Raw genomic sequence first — 19,959 nt, 5'->3', positions numbered from 1 at the left:
CTGTTAAATTGGGAGCTAAACAGGACTACATAATAGTCTCTAAAAATACTACAGTACTTCACAAATTCAGTATAAGTGTTGACAATCTATTACCTCCTAAATGATTTAGGATTTATGAATGTAAATTAAGCTGGGGAGGCCTTGTTCAGTCTCACAAATGGTTCAACTCATACTGCAGTTGCCAGCAGCAGAACATTTTCCATGGCAGCATTCCAATTATAAAACTCATCTGAAGGGAAGTTTGGCCTGCCCCTCCCCACTCATATTTAAAAAATAAGAAAAAAAAAAGCATATTTATCAAGTCATTTGCAGATAAACATAGGTTTAGATTACCTATTACTTTGCTTCTTTTTAAATGAAATTTGCATTATTTTTTGCATCCATTGTTGAGTGTTGGTTTTATTGTAATAGCCTTATTTAAGTTTTTTATTTTTCTGTTGTAAACTATTCTGGGCTCCTCCAGGATGAAGAAAATAAATAGGCCAAATCCTCAGATCATTGCATTTTATTGAAAAGGAAGCCTTGTAATCATCTATTAGTAACAATAGATGAGTAGAGAACAAAAGTAGTAGTTTTTACTAAAAGGGTAGCTAGCCATACTCATTGGTAGACAATAACATTACCACCAAACATACCAACATATTTAAATACTTAGGAATTACTTTTCAATCCTCTGAGGCTTGAAAGAAAATCAACAGCTGATTGACAATCAGATTCTTTATGAAAGAATTCTACCAACTGCTGGGTATCAAATGCAAGCCTTATAGTGAAATCTAGATGCAAAATTCTTGTGCCTTTTTCTCCCATCTGCATGAAGCAATAGGCTAGCCGCCTCTTCCCTTTTGGGCAACATGGCCAATTTCCATCTTCTCTTGTGTTAAAATTGAACAGATCTGATATCCGGGTGTTTAGACCGTGCAAGAATTATTTCTCATATATTAAAATAGTTAAAAACAGTAAAAATCAAAACAACTGAAACAATTAAAAGTCCATGATAAACAAATTTTGAGCCTGCTACTAAATTATGGGGAATGGGGGTTACTTTAACTCCAGGGACAGTTTGTTCTACACTATGGGCCCAGCCACAGAAAAAGGAGTGTGTAGGTATTCAATGTATCAGTGGAAGGACATGCAAAAGATGAAGATAGAACTGGTGATTCAAAAGTACAGGTGAACTGAATATGAATAAACAGTCCGGCAAGCAGCAATAGTACTGTTCATAATTTTGATGTTTCCATTTAATAGTTGTGAAAGAACTTACTTCTCATGAAGTAACAAATACAAAATTTAGGATTCCTTGGTCGTAGTGGTAAAGCAAAAATGTAAGAATTCTATGGATAACAAAAGCTAGATTTTCCATTCTTAAACCATAAAATAATTTTATTAAATGAAAAACAAAATGTAAAAAATTCATCATTTTAATGTGCCACAAGGAGAAAATTATCCAATACAGGGGAAGTAATCCTTTGAGGTTTTTTAAATTAATTTATCTTAAATTAAAATTCATTATTTGTCCTGGTGTTGTCCACCTTTTTTTCCATGAACCTGCCCAACCTTTTAAAGTGCAATCTCCCACAGAGGAGTCCTTAGTTTTAAACAGGTTTTGCATGCTAATTTTATGGTATTAAGCTGTTAGTATGTGTCTCAAATTTCCCTCTAAAGCAAAAGAAATACACATTACATTAACTAACAATCTTTGTTTTCCCATTTTATTGTATAAAATGACAATCTTATTAAATTGTACACAGTATACAAATTTCTTACTTATAAATTATATACAAGTAATATTTGAGATTTTATTAATTCAACAGAAAAAAAATATCGGAATTTGCAGTAACATGTTTAGTTTAATTGATAGTTGAGTTCAAACATTGGTAAACAAGGTTTATAAAATAACTACATAATATGTAAATTGATACAAGAAGTCAAGTCCATTTCTTTCTATAACTGTCATAATTATAAACTCTTCCACCTTTTAATTGCAAGAAATTCCGAGTGTGTTCATTACCATTTCAATGGCCTGCAGTGGATCAACAATCTCTCTTATATTATCTTTCTTTAGATCCCAATCTGGCCTCTGCCTATAGGATGAAAAAAAAATCCATAAAAATAAAAGTAGGATTTGAAGGAGAAAATTAAAGTCAAAACAATTTAGACTTACCGTGAAACTATTTTTGTTTTTACATGAAGCACTGGAATGGAGCTCTGTCCATGTATGTATGCATCTAACTTTTGTTTGGCAAGCATTCTTTGGACATCCATTTGATGTTTACGGGCTATAAGTTTAAACAATCTCCGAAGGCAAGCAACTACTTTATGGTTATTTCGAATCTCCTAAAAAGTAAGCAACCATCTTGTTGTTAAAGTATAGTATTTTGTTCAATGAAACCTCAAAGCTGTGTATCTTTCAAAATCCTTTCAAATTTTTAATTGGACCACTTTGACACTCTTTTTATAATCTCAGTATGCCTCATTTACACCAAGTGCTTCCTTTTAAAATTAGTCTTGGGTTATAATATACAGAATTCAGGAGTCACCAGCTGTCTACAGAAAAGGGCAAATTACTTAAAATAAGACACATTTTATTAAGTACACAGGATTGTTAAAAACAAGAAGAACTGGTAACTTTTTCAAAAATATCCCATAAAATAGTATGATCTGCCAATTGTGAATTTTGAACTAAGTTCTGCTTTTAAAGACTATTAGCTGTTGTGGGATCCAGGTCAACTTGGTTTATAATCTATATACTAGAAGGCAAAGATCAGTAGGAATTGACTACTTTGAACTACAGCCTCCAAAGAAGCATCTTCTTATCTCCCTTAGCACATTTAAGATGATTTGTCAGCATAGCTAGAGAAATAAAACCCCACTGTTAGAATCCAGTATCCAAGATTTGCATTTAACTATATGGTAGTCCTTGTTTAGCAACTGCCTTGTTTAGTGACCATTCATAGTTATGAGGGTGATGAAAAAATAACTTTGCAACCAGTGCTCACATTTACAACCTTCGCAGGTATGAAAGGCAAAGGAAAGCTGAAGTAAGATCATAAACACAGGCACAGCTTCACTTAGCTAACCACTTCGTTTAATGACAGTTACCAGTCCCAATTGTGGTAGCTAAACAAGGACTACCTGTACTTAAGATGAATCAGTGGCATCCTAAATAAAACCACTATATATAGGCAAGTATTAGTTAGCCAGATGTATCTGTAATAATAATAATAATAGCATAGTGAACTTTTTACAATATTCACTCAGCAGATACATTTTAGTTTAAAACAACCACACTTTTTAACGTGGGCAAGAACTAGTAGAAATTTGCTCACTATTCAGTTCTAAAGTATTATTATTATTCTAGAATGTTCCTTTTAAAAAACCTCCAGCAACTACACTGCTGCCTCCGAGTACTAGCTCCTGTACCCTAACCCTAAGTCTAGCCCTAGCCATTTTTTGGAATTCAAGCCCTCAACCTGAAAAAGAATTTGCACTTCAATTATATATATAAGTGAAATGCAATTGACACAAGCGAACTACAGCAACCATCAGCATTTAATACTCAGTCAACATCATTTTTAAAAAAAAATCTATTCAATTGTGTCCGATTCTCAGAAACTGCCTGGACAAGTCCCTGAAGTTTTCTTGGCAAGGTTTTTTCAGAAGTGGTTTGCCATTGCTTCCTTCCTAGGGTTTAGAGAAACTGACTGGCCCAAGGTCACCCAGCTGGCTTTGTGCCTAAGGTGGTACTAGAACTCATGGTCTCAAGGTTTCTAGCCTAGAGACTTAAACACTACACCAAACTGGCTATTTGTTTATTAACTATAGTAATTCTCTGTCTGCTACAACCTTGGCAACTTCCAGATAATAAAGACACAAAGAAGTTAACAAATAAAACTTACAGAAGCTCTTCTTGAGTCCTTTGAAAGATGAGCAAATAAGCAGCACGTCTTGGTAAAAATGCTACCACCTTTTTCTGAAGTTTTCTCCCCAGCTCTTTCCCGGTACATCTGAAGTAAATCCAACAATGTTTCTATAGAATTTTCCACATCATAAACAGCATCAGTAGTCCTTTCATACTTAAATAGAAGTAAAGAGTTATACGTTAATCTTCAAGAATCCTAGGATTGTTCATTGTATGTGAAATCATTATCAGAACTGTAGAATGATATATAGATGTCAATGATTTATAGCATCAATACACAGGAACAAATAAATCTCATCCTTGTTGTCTATTTTGTTAATAAGAGTGAACAATATAAGCACAATAAACTAACATGATTTTAGCAAATAGCTTAATTCCAAATTAGAATACTGTATTTAGGCAGGAGAATGACTATTTTCTGCAAAATAATTACTTATGAATTGAGGGAGGGGTTCTTTTACTAGTAACAATAATAAAACCTTGAAAAAAATATGGGCATATAAATAAACTCCAACCTTATTGCTTAAAAACATGGGTGTTTTGAAAATTAACCTAAAGATTTTTTATTGCCTAATGAATTTCAATCTCTTTTGTAATGCCTAAACAGGACTTTCTTTTCTTATCTTTCTCTCAAAATACATTTTTTTCCAAACCATATCTCACCAGTATAGGGAACAGCAACAGTGCCTCTAGATCAGGGTTTCTCAACCAGGGTTCCATGGAACCCTAGGGTTCTGCGAGAAGTCACTAGGGGTTCCCTGGGAGATCATTATTTATTTAAAAAATTATTTCAAATTTGAGCAACTTCACATTAAAGAGGTAAGTTTCATTCTTTATTTTTAGTTTAAGAACACTGTTAGTGCATATATACAGGCCTACACATGAAATGAATATAATAATTTTGTAACATCTGGCCTATATTTGAGCCTGAATGTGCAGGGGTTCCCCAAGGCCTGAAAAATATTTCAGTGGTTCCTTCAGGGTCAAAAGGTTGAAAAAGGCTGCTCTAGATGGTACTTTTTCATCATCTGCAGATATATCTTTTCCAAACAGAACACTAAATTCAATTAAAGCTCACTAAAGGTACAGTATCACAAACTATTTGATAGGCAGTTCCCAATAGCTATGTGGGATTGAGTTAACATGCTTAGTACTGAATTTAAAATATACTTTCCCTATTTTTCCATAATGAAATATTTCGCTTAAGTACTTTTTGATTATTTGGCAGACTGATACAGGTTAAAAGAACAACAAATAAATTCTTTGCAATTTGAATCACAACGTGTTAGGTGAAATGCTAATCAATTTCAGATTGAAAACAATTCTGAAAACCAACATCACTGGTACTTTTCACAACAGAAATTATTTGCCCCTGCATTTTAGACCTGCATTAAATTAAATTTGAAATGGGCTTCAAAGACTAAAGCTTAACCCTCATTTACAATATAGCCTGAAATTTCAATTCTGTCATTTATTAAAAATGAGACAATAACAACAGATATAAACTTTGTAATACAAACTTACAAAAAAAAAAAGCTTAATTTTAACAAAGTATATACATACCTTTGATAAATTAAGTAAGACTTGGACAGAATACCTAATAACATCCCTGCTAGGGACACTTCTATTGCAGCTCCGTATCAAAGTAAAAATAGTGCAGACTGCTTTACTTTGGGCCATATTTTCACAACAAACAGGAGATAATCTAGTTACAACCTCTGAGACGAAAAAAACAGAGGAAAAAATATTAACACCTTTTCAAAAAAAAAATTTTTTTTCTGCCATTCATTTGTGTCCAATTCTTGGCTACTGCCTGGACTAGACCCTGCAATTTTCTTGGCAAGATTTTAGAAGCAGTTTGCCATTGCCTCCTTCCTCAGGCTGAGAGTTATTGGCCCAAAGTCTCCCACCTGGCTTTCATGCCTAAAGTGGGACTAGAACTCACAGCCTCCTGGTTTCTAGCTTGTTGCTTTAACCACTAGACCAAACTGGCTCCCTTCAAAATAATAGCCTAAATATATTGTTGAAAGAAATATAAATTTAGTGACCAATCTACTCCCCATACAACTGGACCCTGAAAGAGCTGACTGCATGTGTTTACTAAGCCCCATTCTTTACATCAACTCTCTTAGTCTAGTCCTGCAGTATTCTACTTCATTACAGCTTAAGCTCTGAGGTTACAAAATTCAAAGCCTTCCAACATAATTTAGAACTCAGGGTTAGTACATTCTACATTTCTAGTTATATCGTTATTTAAAACCCAGATTTCTATGGTCTGTGAGGAGTCTATGCAATTGGGCTCCCAACTGTACAAACTTCAGCCTCAATGTGCAGAGGCTGATTAGGAAATAACCAACACAGAAAGTTAAGTCAAATTCCGGAAGAATTTGAAAACCTGGTTCTGCTGCCTTGCTTGGGATGGGAAGGGCAAGAGCTGTTCCTGGGGGTGGCTGGCACCATAGTGCCCTTCCCATTGAATGAGAGCTTTTCGCCACAAGGATCTTATATTTATCTATTTATAATGATTGTTTGCATTGTAATTTACGTTTTATGGTTTTGTTTATTTTGCTGTAAACTGCCCAGAGTCCCTCTTTAGGGGAGATCGGTGGTGACAGAAATTTGAAATCTAAATAAATAAATAAGTCAAGATATTCCCACTCTTCCATACATATTATTAAAACTGCACCATGTACAGAGATTGATTATCACAGCAATCCAAGGATGAAATAGTGCTTCTTTCAGACATATAATGTTGGCCTATCTCCCTTCCTGCTTTTCTTTCATTTTAGACACTAATGCTTCTAAAGGCTAAAGTGATAATGGTACCAAGAACTAGTTTTTCAAAGTATTTGTTTTTCAAATGAAAGGGTGTTTAACTTCATACATATAAGAATGTCTATATGCTGATATTTAAAAATAAAGACTGCCCTTGAATCAAATTACTAACCCAGATCCTTTAAAGCTGCCAGAATATAAGAAAAGTGTTTATATTTAAGAAGACAATCAATAGCAAGTGCAGTTCTATTACACAGCTTCTTCTCTTCTTTGCTTTCTTTATTAGCAATTATCAAACTGTCTCGCAGAGATCTGGTTTCTGCAGTATCAGTCTTTTTCCTCCAAGAATATCCTCTCCACAGTGCCTTATAAGTAAGGGGAGAGAAAAAAGTCACATGTTAAGGAATAAAAGAGAAGGCAGAAATTTCCAACCCAGAATGTAGCTTTATTACTTAAAAATAAATTCCACAAATTTTTCAAGTAATATTGTTTTTCTCCAGTGTTTTCTGAAGGTCACTCAGTGAGAATTCATAAATGCAAAGTTTTAGAAAGCATCAAACATTTCCAGATAATCCTTGCAAGATTTTACACTAGGTCACAGAGCATCTCAGAAAAAATTCAAACTGTTTCCACATTTTGCAAGTTTTTGGAGTCAGTTGATCTGAAACGGAATGAACAAATAATTTGACTTATTTTATTTATTTGTTTAAAATACTTGTATAGCTGCCCATCTTAAAGCAACTCTGGGCACTTACAACCAATAAAACATTATCAAACGATGTAAAACAGTATAAAAACTAACAATAAAAATTAAAACAGAAAAACCTGGCACCTCAGCCACACTTCTCTAACGCACTGACATTCTTAAGCCCACGCTGGCCTTGCCCTATGCCAACGCCTGGGGGAAGAGCCAAGTTTTAAGTGCTCTCTGCAAGGATAGGGTCCTGTTGGATCTCAGAAAGGAGTGTCCCATAGGGCAGGGGCTGCTAAGGAAAAGGCACACTTCCAAGGCCCCACAAGAGCAATATTTAAGGGAAGGCACCTACAGCGTGATCACCCTTTCCAATCTGGTAGGACAGAGAGATGTCCTCAGGAAGAGGTGGTCTTGCAGATAACATGGTCCCATGCCATGTAGGGCTTTAAAGGTAATTACCACCACCTTGAATTGCACCTAGAAGAAAACTGGGAGCCAGTGCAGCTCATGCAACAGGGGTGTAATATGGGTGAGCCTAGGGATGCCCAATACTGTGTGTGCTGCTGCATTCTGGCCCAGATGTAACTTCTGGGTCGTCTTCAAGGGCAGCCCCATGTACAGCATATTGCAGTAATCCAAACAAGAAGTAACCATGGTACAAGTGACCGTGACCAGGGCTTCCCAGTCCAGGAAAGGGCACAACTGGTGCCAAGACGAATCTGTGCAAAGCCCCTCCTAGCCACAGCTGCTACTTGCTCATCAAGCAGTAGCTGTGAATCCTTTAGGGCCCCCAAATTGCACACCAGCTCTGTCCAGAGTAGTGCAACCCCAACCAGAGTCAAAGTTGACATATCCCCAGACCCTGGGGGGCCAAAATTGAAAGCACTCCATCTTGCCAGGATTGAGTTGAAGTCAGTTCGTCCCCATCCAGATCCTCACAGCCTCTAGCACATGGTCAGCACCACAAAAGCATCACCTGCCTGGCCTGGGGTAGAGATGTATAACTGGGTATCATCAGCATTCTGATGATACCACACCCCCTGCTGGCAAATGACCTCACCCAATGGTTTCAGGTAGATGTTAAAGAGAAGAGAAGAGAGATCCAAGCCACCCCACATGCAGGGGCCTAGGGCTCAATGTCTCTTCCAGCAACACTGACTGAAACTGGCCACAGAGAAAGGAAGAGAATCGCCACAAAATGGTGCCTCTCACACCCAGTCCCCAAAGCCAGCTCAGGATACCATGGTCAATGGTACTGAAAGCCACTGAGAGATTCAGGAGGGCCTGGACAGTTGCACCACCCCCATCCCGAGTCCTCCAAAGGTCATCAACAAGCGCAACCAATGCCCTCTCAATACGGTATCCTAGCCTGAACCCAGACTGAAAAGGGTCCAGATAATCCACTTCATCCAGGGCCCTCTGTAGTTAAGCACCAACTGCTCTCTCAACAACCTTCCCTAAAAAGAGAAGGTTGGAGACTGGACAAAAGTTGTCAAGAACTGTTGGATCAAAGGATGACTCTTGAGAAGGGGTGCATCACCACCTTCTTCAAAGCAGGTGGCACCACTCTCTCCCACAGGGAGGCATTAACCACTGCTTGGATCCAACTGCATGCCACCTCCTGGGAGGCCTTAATCAACCAAGAAGGGCATGGGTCCAGAACATAGGTGGTCAAACTCACACCCACGAGGACCCTGTCCATTTCCTCAGGACTGACTAGAAATCCTCCAAGATGATAGGGCTTAGAAATGTCTTCGTCACTTCCAAACAGACCTGCCCAGCCAGAATCCAATTCTGAGTGAAGTCAAGCATCCTTGTTTAACAGATGCTGAGAATATTCTTCACAGCAGTCCTGGAAGAGCTCCCCTGATTGTTGTAAGCAACCTCAGCAAATGGGAGTAAGTCGACCCAGTTGTCTTGTTGGTAGTTAACAAAAGCCCGGAGGTATTGTTCCAATGTAGAATTAACCGCCTCTGTAGATCCGTCCGTTTCCGGATGCCAGGCAGTGGAAAGCGCCTGTTTTGTACCCAAAAGTTTTAAAAACGCCCGCCAAAATTGTGACGTAAATTGTGTGCCTCTGTCACTCACCAAACGGGCGGGGATACCGTGGAGGCGGTACACGTGGATGAGGAAGAGGCGTGCCAGTTGTTGGGCGGTGGGGATAGAAGCGCATGGGATAAAGTGGGCTTGTTTGGAAAAGAAATCTTTAACGACCCAAATGACAGTTTTGCGTTGACTAGGGGGTAGATCAACGATAAAGTCCATGGAGATGTCCTGCCAAGGGACAGATGGAGTGGCAACAGGTTGAAGGAGCCCTTGGGGTTTGCCTGGTTTGCGCTTTATCGCCGCACTGTTGTTGCAAATCGGAAGGAATTGACAAGTGCGGCGAGCGGCTGGAAGGCAGAGCGGCTGGAGGCTGAGTTGATTGCGCTCGGGTTTGGCTGCGAGTCACTGCTGCCAAACTTAATTGTTTGTCGGTCCAGACGGTACCTTGGACCGTTGGCCCTGGGCCAGCGTCTTGGGGTCTGCGCGAGAGCGCATCAGCTAAAACGTTTTTCTTGCCAGGTATAAATTTAAGGGTGAAATCGAAGCGGCTGAAGAACTCAGCCCTGGGATACGCGCCTGGGTTCTTTGAACGTCGCGTATCCCCCTGTCCTTTAGTTTTTAACAGTTCAGTAAGGGGGAGGGCGATTTCTGCAAAATTTTGGGCGAATGCCCGATAGAAATTAGAAAATCCCAGGAAACTTTGTAATTGTCGCCTGGTACGGGGAGGCTCCCATGCCACAATAGCTTCTACTTTTGCAGGGTCCATTTCAATGCCCTGAGCTGAAATTCGGTAGCCTAGGTAATCAATTTGCGACTGATGAAATGCACATTTTGACAATTTTGCGTACAACTCTGCTTTTTTCAACTTAGCCAGTACCTGATGCACCAAGTGGATATGTTCTGACATGGTTTCAGTATAAATCAATACATCATCCAAATATACTAGTACCCCCTTGAATAGGTGGTCATGCAAAACTTCATTGATTAGTTGCATAAAGACCCCAGGTGCCCCAGACAAACCGAATGGTAAGACTTTATATTGGAAAGCCCCAAGAGGACAGTTAAACGCTGTCTTCCACTCATCCCCTTTCCTTATTCGAATGCGAAAGTAAGCTTCTCTCAAATCCAGTTTTGAGAAAATTTTGCCTCTGGCCAGATGTGATAACATATCTTTGATCAGGGGCAAAGGATATTTATTTAATATTGAGACCGCATTGAGCCCGCGGAAATCGGTACAAAGCCTTAATGACCCATCCTTTTTTGGCCGGAATAGGACAGGAGCGCCTACCGGGGAATTTGCCGGCTCAATGAAACCCCTAGCCAGGTTTTTGTCAATGAACTCCCTTAGCGTGGTAAGCTCTTTGGGAGACATGGGGTATATTTTTGGGTGAGGCAATTTTACATTTGGTAAAAACTCAATGGCACAGTCCGTTTTTCGGTGGGGTGGCAAGCGATCCGCTTCCTTTTCCCCAAATACTTCAGCAAAATCCTGATATTGATTGGGTAGTCCCTCAAGAGGTTGAAGCGTTTGCACAGTAGTATACGCTACCCCTCCACCCTCCATGTCCTCCAGTAGGTCCTTTTCGGGTACTTTGTAAAATCCATCTGCAAACGTCACAGTTCTATGCAGCCAGTTGATAAAAGGGTTTTGTTGCACAAACCAAGGCATCCCCAAGATTACCAGAGGACCCCCCACTGGAGCGACCACAAATGGCAGCTTTTCCTGATGGGAGCCCATCTGCAAGGCGACCAGTTCCGTGGAAAGATTGACTGCTTTCCCTCCCGCCATAGTTCCATCCAATTGGGTGAAAATCATGGGTCTTGGCAACGGGAACGTGGGCAGTTCCAGAGCCGCTACGACATCAGGGTGCATTAGGGAACGGGAGCAACCCGAGTCTAGCATGGCCCACACTTCCACCGTTTTGGTTTTTGAACTCAGTTTAACTTTAACAGTCAGTGTGGGGAAGTTTCCACTCACCGAATCATGGTTACGCCCGGTTTCTTCCACCTGCCCTAGGGCGCCCTTCAGGGCAGGTGGTAGGCTTTTCCCGCCGGCTGCTCGAATTGCAACTCTTCCTCCTCATCTCCGAAGGGTAGGTCTGGGGGGTCCAGTTCCGCGAGGGCTGCCTTCAGTTTTCGCGGTGGAGCAGGAGCAGGCGACTTTACCGTGGGTTTCGTCTGTCGTTCCTCTGGACGGCGTCTCGGGCACGACGTGGCTCGATGCCCCTCTTTCCCACATCTGAGGCACTGACCCTTGGAGAACCGTCGCTCCCTCTCCTCTTCCCAGGTTTTCGGTTTGGGGCGACTGGCAAGTCCAGATGTGCGCGCTCCTCTAGCAAGACGTGTTTGTCTAAGCTCTTTGGTATGGGCATAGGTTTGTAGGGCATTTTCTGCGCTTCCCGCCAACTGAATCCACCCATATAGCGTTTTGGGATCATCTCTGCCTAGTGCCCATCGAAGGATTTCGGGTTCTAGCCCCTGCTTGAACAATTCGATGATTGTTGGCTCAGACCAGTCTTCCACTTTGCCTGCCAAAGCTTTAAACTCCAACGCATATTTGGCCACTGAGAGGGACCCTTGGTAGAGTTTCCGCAGGTCATTTTTGGCCGTTTCTTGAGCTAGGGGGTCTTCGAAATGCTCCTTAAGTGCCCACAAAAAGTCATCGAAGTCCTCTAACTCATTTGCCTCAGCTTGGCATAGTTGCACATACCAATCCGCTGCCCTTCCTCTCAGCTTGTTGGCAATGAAATTGATCTTGCCATGTTCAGACCGAAAGTTTCGACCCCAATCTTCTATGTAATGTTTGGCATTAGTAATAAAGAAGGAGAGCGTTGTGGGATCCCCATCGAACTTCACTCCAAATGGTGGGAAGGTTCTTGCCGGCTCAGCTGGCTGTGGCGGTGCCGCGAATGTCAGCGTACGCCGAGCCCCCATGGGTGGTCGATCCCTAGGAGGTCTTGCCTCTCGCTCCCCCCCTTGACGTGCTGATCGAGTCTTGCTTCTCCCCCGGGTCGACAGGGTACTGTGCCTGGGGTACTGTGACGGCTCTTCTTCCCAATCCTCCGGGGTGGGCTCTGCTTCTCTGGGTAGATCCTCTCTGGGTAGATCCTTGAGGATCGTCACTATTAAATCCATTTTATCTTCCAATGCCCTCATACGGGCCGGAGTGACCGGCTCCTCCTGGGGTTGGTTGGTTACCACCACCCTCGGTGACAAGGGGACTTCGTGCTCCCAGGACAATTGTGGAGACCCCCTCCCCGGTGCTCTTTCCATGACAGTTCTATGTTCACTCCTGAGACTCTCCTGCATGGATATCAGCAGCTCGTCCAATTGGATATCTCGCAACTCCCGACGTGCTGCTCTTTGCGCTCTCGATGTTAGCGCTGGCCGGCTTTTGGCCGCCTCCCGCTCCTCTTCGCTTCCCTCACTTGCGCGAAGTTGAGGTTCTGTCATCGCTAGCGTTCCCTCTATCCAAGGATTGGATGGGGCTAGCGGCAAATGGATAAAATGATTCTCAGCTTTATGTAATGATTGCCTAATCCCAAATACTCAGTCTCACAAGCTCGGGGCTTAAAGATAACTGATTTATTAAAAGGAATAGTATGCAAATACAGAGAAAGCTGAGAATGAGCAAAAGCGCGCCAAATACAAACTTAAAAGCCTTGCTTGCGATCAAGTCCCGCCCCATCGCCCGTCAAGACGCTCCCCCTCCCAGGTGCGAGAATCCGTTAGACGCGCCTGGGAAAGTAACCTTGAACAGGAGCGCAAACCCAAACATGCATTCCAAGCCCTGAAAACAATGGAGGGCAAAGGAATGGAAAAACCCCGGGTGAAGGAACATGGAACAGAAAAAGACATGTGAAACGTTACAATGTTAACCAGACATTGAAATGAGAACATGACACCTCCTTACCCAGAAGGGACATGGTCACCCAAAACAGGGTCGTTGGGCAGCTATCTGCAGACACAATAAGGGCAGAGAAGTAAATGCACTTTGCTGCCCTTATCGCCACAAGGTAAGTCCTTATAAAGGCTTGGTCGAGTTCACTTTTTCTCCAGCGGCACTCTAGGTGTCTCTTTTGTCGCTTCATCTCTCAGAATTGCTCGTAACCGATGTCACCCCACAAGATCCACATGCACACAGAGTCCACGCAAGCACAGTTTGGTCCAGCACACCCCTCACCTGCTCATTCCAAACTGCAATGAGGGCATCGGCTGAACCATATGCCAGAGCTTCAGGAAAAACCCCAAGCTCCCTTTGAAACCATACTGGGTCCATCAGGCGCCTGGGGCAGGCTGATCTAATAGGTCCTACCTCCCTGCAGTGAGGGGGAGCTGCAGAGAACTCTAGGACCAAATGGAGTGATCTGCCCATGGCAAGGGACTGATGTGAACATCCCCCAAATCCAGATCATGAGACCACTGCCCCAAGGCAAACACCAGATCCAATGTGGGACACCTGGTGTGAGTCGAGCCATGAATAAGTTGGACCAGATCCATGGCTGTCATGTGCTACCTCAGACGCTGGGCTCAGAGAAGGCAGGTTGAAGTCCCTCAGAACCATAAGCCTGGGGAACTCCACTGCCCACCCAGACACAGAATCTAGGAAGATTGGTTTGAGACGGGCAGCTATATGGGCGGCTATATAAATTGAATGAACAAATAAATAAAATAAATAAATTGGCAAGGATGCTGCTACACTGCAGGGAGGAAGGTAAGTGAACAATTCCCATTGATTCCTATGGCCCAACCTCACAAAGAGGGTCACACATCTTGTGATGTCTGGGGCAGGGCCACTAGCAGCCACCGGAGACTCACAAATAACTACAGCCAAACTACTACCCTTGCCCTGGAGTCACAGTTGGTGCCACACCTGGGAGGACACATTTCAGAGAGGAATTGCAGAGAGGGGATTCCACCCCCCACCCCCCCCCAGTGCCCAACCAGGTTTTGGTGATGCAGGCCAGGTCCGCCCTCTTATCCACAATCAAGTCATGGACGATGGAAGCTTTATTACAGACTGATCTGACTTGTTTCATCTGGATGACTATGGGCCCAGAAGAGGGTAAAAGAATTTCCAAAACTTAGTCTTTGAATTCGAAACAAAACTAGTTTGCCTTTCATGCACAGCCCTAAACAGTATTGTTTTTCTGGAACGTTTACTTACCTGAAATTTAATTATTCCACTGCTAACAACTTTGGGGTTTACATCTTTTGGAATTCTACCTGTAGTTATATTCCTGCAGCTCATCCATCTTCTCACCATTCTCTGTATTATAATAATTTTCTTACGATATTGCAGGTATCTTCTCCTCTGCCAGTTTGCTCGATACCATCTCTGTTTTAAAAAGATATAAAAGGAACATGAATTCATAGCCTCATAATATGGAAATATGAAAGCAGTAGCCTAACATAGATGAGGGACAGCAATAAAAGAGGGATATTCTGTATCTCAATGGTAGTGGGCTTACATAACTTTACTTTTAATTTAAAGTTAAATCAAATCAAAGGTTATTCAAGTTTATGCTATAGTAATTGGAAGCGGTTAATGCTGGAGAAAATTGAATTTCTTGAATACCTGGATTTTTATTATACTTCTTTTTATTCTGGAAAACCTTTGTCGTTCAATGAAACCTCTCACTGTAGCTTGCAAAAGAATTATTCTCTTATGTGTTCGTAAATAAATCATTGGTTGATTTTTCATAGCCAGGTAAGAACGGTAACATTGTTGTATTAAAAGTGCAGCTTTCCAATATTTCTGGTACTGTTCTCTGGCTTCATTTGTATGGCACTGAGTCTTTGCTCCAATAGCTTCAGTTCTATGATCCACAGCCAGATGAAAGAACGGACTGTTTCTTGCTGCATGCATTTTCTTTGCTTTTTTGCGTGCTACCATTCCACGATAGGCAGACTGAATAATTATCACAGCCCAGCATATCAATCTGTAACGCTTTTGCTGTACATACATCCGATAAAGAGACTGGATGATAGTTGCTGAAATATGCATGATGTCCAGTTCTGGCTGTATTCTTGTTCCTCTGCAAGTGGCCTGATCTATTACAGATTTCTGAATTGCCTGATGTGTATTTTGATGTTTCCCCTTTAGGTGTGATCGATAGTACTTCTGCATGGTGATAGCAGCACATCTCAGTTTCTGGTAAGCTAGCTTAGCTCTGTGCATTCTAAATGTCGCCTGAATCACTGTTGCTGCTAAATGCAGGCGTTTAATTTCTTTCCGTAGTTTAAAACCTCTATAGAAAGACTGCACGCAAATAACTTTTGCTCGAACAGAAGCATATTCTTTAGCTTGTCTTCTCATCACAACCAATGCCCTGTACTTCCTCTGAAGGGATATCGTAGCTGCTTTTAAAGTGAGGTAATTTTTACGTGCTCTTTGCATTTTAAGATTCCGCTGAAGCACGAGAGCAGCTTCCTGTCTTTTTTGGTAACTTCTTGTTTTCATCCTGCGAAAAGCTTTCTGAATGCAGACAGTAGCCGTCTTAATTGAAGAATACTGCTGGACTGCAATTTTGCTCTTTTTGTTGGCTCTGACTCTCATCTGGATGATTCTGACTGCCCACTGAATTTTTTTGTAGGATTTCCATTGCCTGTATTTTCGGTAGTTACTTTGTATGACTACCGCAGCTTCATGTTTTTTCTTTAACATATGCCTAACTTTCATTCCTCTGCAAACTGCCTGAAGAACTAAGGCAGAGTGGCGTTGTTTTAAGTACAAGTCTCTAATCTGTTTAGTTTTTCGGTATGCTCTATAATGTTGCTGTATTACAACAGAAGCAGGCTTCATTATTCTGTATCGAGTGTAGGCTATGTGCATTCTAAAGGTTGCCTGGATAACTGCAGCAGCCAGATGCTTTTGCTTTACATGTTTCCTAGCAAGCAGGCCTCTGACAGTAGACTGTATTATGATCACTGCTCTACGTAAATTAAGAAACTTCTCACGCTGCCGTTGTGAGAGTACAGTTGCTTGATACTTTCTCTGAATTGTCACAGCAGCTGACTTAAGAAAAATAAAATTACGCCTCTGAATGAAAGTTTTAAAATTTCTTTGAATGATGATGGCAGCCGTGTGCATCTTTTTCAGACAGGCTCTAGTTTTCATACCTCGGAAAGCAGACTGGATTTGGAGAGCAGAAGTCTTCATCATCTTGTATTTATGCATCTGAGCATTTGTATCTCTGGAAGCACGATACCACTGCTGAATCACTTTTGTTGCTGCAACTAACTTTAAGTAAGTTTTCCGTTCTCTGTACATTCGATAATAGGACTGAATAACTATTATACACTGCTGCCTAGCTCTCAGTTCCTGTCTAATTTTCATGCCTCTGTACGCTGCTTGAAGGATGAGAGATGACTTTCTTTGTGCCAGATATTTTTTACGATCTTTTTGTCCTCTGCAGAAAGCTCGGTATCGTGCTTGAATTACAGTAGCTGACCTTTTTAGTGTCCTATATCGAACATTACTCTGATGCATTTTAAACATGGCTTGGATACAAATAGCTGCTTGATTCATGCACTGGATTTTTCGCCTTACTCTCGAACCTCGGTAAATTGCCTGCATTTTAACAGCTGCTTCCTTTAAAGCAAGGTATTTTTGTTGTGTATTATGGGCTTGAATAGCAGCATGATACCATCTCTGAATTGTAATTGCAGCTTCCCTGAAACGTTTAAACTTGACTTGATTCACATGCATCCTGTAATAGGACTGAATAGTCACTGCAGCCTGGCACTGTCTTTCTATTTGCCTCCTCAAAATAGTTCCTCTCCAAGTTGCCTGGAGTAATATGGTGCTATTGCGAAGAATAATATATTCCTGTTGCTGTTTCTTACTTGAGATGTGAGCTCGATAATGCTGCTGTAGGGTTAGAACAGCACTTCTCACCATTCTGATTTTATTCATAGCTTTATATGTTCTATAGGCAGATTGTATAGTAATTGCAGCAGCATGCTGCTTCTGAAGCCATTTTCTCACTTGCCAACCCCGCAAAACTGCCTGCAAGGAAATCACAGCTGTCTTTGTCTTCAAAAAATGTTTTCTTATTTTGGATTCATTTTTAGAAGTCCTGTACCATTTCTGAATCACAATGGAAGCTTGAATCAAAGTTTGATACTTCATTCTAGCAGCATAAGCCCTGTATGCAGCCTGGATTTTAGTAGCAGCCATGTTTTGGTGTCTTAGCATTCTTCGTACTTTACAGCCCCTGTAGCTTGCTTGCAAACACAAAGTTGCCTTTTTCATTTGCAAAAACTTCTGTCTCCAAACGGTTTGTTCTCTGTGTGCACGATAGTATATTTGAATGACAGATGCAGCTCTAGACATCTTTAAAAACCACTGCCTCTCTCTCTTCATTCTGTACCAAGCTTGAAGGACAATTACAGCCTCTTGCCATCTCTGAATCACAAGAAAAGAGAGAACAAATGTTATGTATTTATGTTTGTTCAGGATTTTTTATAATACATGAAGACCAGAAAATATGCTATTAATGAAACTCTTATCTACTTGAGCTTGAAATCTAATGGCTTGGGGAATGAAGATCATAGCTCTTAACAATCTTAAGTAAAAATGGATTTATTTTGACGAAGTGGTTTTATATGAAGTCAATTATACCTGGATTACAACTCTTCCAGTTTCTTCCTGCTTTGCCTTTTTTAATTTCTGAAGTTCCAGTAGAGCCAAATATCTTCTCCAGTGCTTCTGAATTGTAACTACTGCATTAGATTTTTGCTTTCTGGTCTGAAAAAAAGTAATAATATAAACATTCCTCTTTCCTTCCAATAGCAGTAGTTTCAGTTGACAACTAAGAGCAAAACAGAAAGCAACTGAATACCTGAGCAAGTTTTATTTTCAATCTGTATTTTCTCCAAGCAGACTGAATCAACTGAGCTGCTCGAATCTCTTTAGAAAGACTTAAAAGTCGTGAACACAGAAACGACACATAGGTAATGACTACCTAAAAAGAGAGAGAGTACAAAAAGAAATTTATTACGTTGTGAGGAAACAAAACAACTCTGAACTTTAATGACCTGACTGATTACCTTCTCATCAGGTATTGTATTAGACATGTCTGAATGCTGAATCATAGCTGGAACACCTCCCAGATCAGAAACTGCAGCATTGATCAGTTGAAAATTTCTCTTCTCATTGTCGAGGAGTTCTTTATAAAGCACAGAAGTACTTATAGCTTTGAAAGCAGAAACATGAAAAATGGAGTATATTAAAGCAGAAATAACAGTAACTCATATTTTCAACCTGATTTGAAGCTCTAATTTTAATGAACTCACTTTGATCAAAAGTTCCACTTAATAGATTTAGAGAAGCATCAGACTCAGAGGAGGAATTCAGTGCAAGAATGCCACTTCTGGTACATTCTACTGTTTGAGTAGTGCGTTTACATACAGCTTCCAAAGGCACATAACATGGGTGATAATGATGAATCAAATAGCATAAAACTCTTCCATCTGAAAAGGACACTGAAAAATTTTCCACCTAGAATAAAGAAAAAGAAAAAAACTAAGTGGCTGCTACCAGTGGTAGCTCTGTGATGGTTGTAAAAGTCTAACATATGTTAAATCAGTTCTAAAAGTTTCATTCTGAGAGAAATAACTTGCTTAGGGCCCACTCTACTCCAGGAAATAAAGCCATAAAGCCAGACTGCTCACTTGAGGGAACAATATTAAAGGCAAAACTGAAATACTTTGGCCACATCATGAGAAGACAGGACACCCTGGAGAAGATGCTGATGCTAGGGAGAGTGGAGGGCAAAAGGAAGAGGGGCCGACCAAGGGCAAGGTGGATGGATGATATTCTAGAGGTGACGGACTCGTCCCTGGGGGAGTTGGGGGTGTTGACGACCGACAGGAAGCTCTGGCGTGGGCTGGTCCATGAAGTCACGAAGAGTCGGAAGCGACTAAACGAATAAACAACAAGGGCCCACTCATCTGCTTTTTTTTAACAAAGATCTTTTATTAAAAAAGCAAATTTAGATGTAGAAATCTATCTTTTCTTATGTACTAGCCTAAAATGATTTTTTTAAAGTCAGGTTAGGATTGAGGGCTAGGCAGGCTAATGGGAAAGAAATAAGGCTCTGTGTATACTGGTAGATTGAGGCAGAAAGATGGGCTAGGCTAGCTGATGGGAAGGAGGCAGGAAAGGTAAATTCATTTTATTTCTACTATTTTTATGTTAGATTACATTTTCGTTTTTGTTATGAGAAAAATGTATGCAATTATTTTTAATTATAAATAAAAATAACTTTCTGTTTGTGTTTAATTTTAATTATGAATGGAAATTTTTGTTAGTGAGTAGCCTTAAATGATGGGTAGGGAGACTTGAGTGTTTCTAAACAAAATCCAAAAGGAGACATGATGCCAAATAGTTTGGAAATCACTGCTCTAGAGAACGTTACTGTGAGAGAGCATCTGTAGGTAGAATATTAATACATTTTACAACAACTAGATGATGCAAAAACTCTGCAACGGTCCTGTAAAAAAAGCACAAGATTTGAGA

The 19,959-nt window shown here is 40.8% G+C and overlaps 1 protein-coding gene across 1 annotated transcript in view; it reads right to left on the bottom strand.

Moving 5' to 3' along the window:
- Positions 1-1,687: 1,687 nt before the first annotated feature.
- The window catches only part of ASPM (assembly factor for spindle microtubules), a 30,069-nt gene continuing 11,797 nt past the window's right edge, over positions 1,688-19,959 (bottom strand). The window contains exons 14-24 of the mRNA XM_063299880.1: positions 18,735-18,939; positions 18,489-18,634; positions 18,281-18,403; positions 18,061-18,186; positions 15,013-17,844; positions 14,602-14,772; positions 6,867-7,059; positions 5,483-5,637; positions 3,897-4,073; positions 2,162-2,334; positions 1,688-2,081 (exon numbers count right to left, since the gene is read on the bottom strand). Of these exons, the coding sequence (XP_063155950.1) occupies positions 1,976-2,081; positions 2,162-2,334; positions 3,897-4,073; positions 5,483-5,637; positions 6,867-7,059; positions 14,602-14,772; positions 15,013-17,844; positions 18,061-18,186; positions 18,281-18,403; positions 18,489-18,634; positions 18,735-18,939 (4,407 nt within the window). The 3' untranslated portion in view covers positions 1,688-1,975. The remainder of the gene's footprint in view (positions 2,082-2,161; positions 2,335-3,896; positions 4,074-5,482; positions 5,638-6,866; positions 7,060-14,601; positions 14,773-15,012; positions 17,845-18,060; positions 18,187-18,280; positions 18,404-18,488; positions 18,635-18,734; positions 18,940-19,959) is intronic.

The sequence above is a fragment of the Candoia aspera genome, chromosome 3 (assembly GCF_035149785.1).
Source record: "Candoia aspera isolate rCanAsp1 chromosome 3, rCanAsp1.hap2, whole genome shotgun sequence".
Classification (NCBI taxonomy): Eukaryota; Metazoa; Chordata; class Lepidosauria; order Squamata; family Boidae; genus Candoia; species Candoia aspera.
The sequence above is the reverse complement of the archived record's forward strand: the minus strand, read 5'-3'. Positions and strand labels throughout refer to the sequence as shown.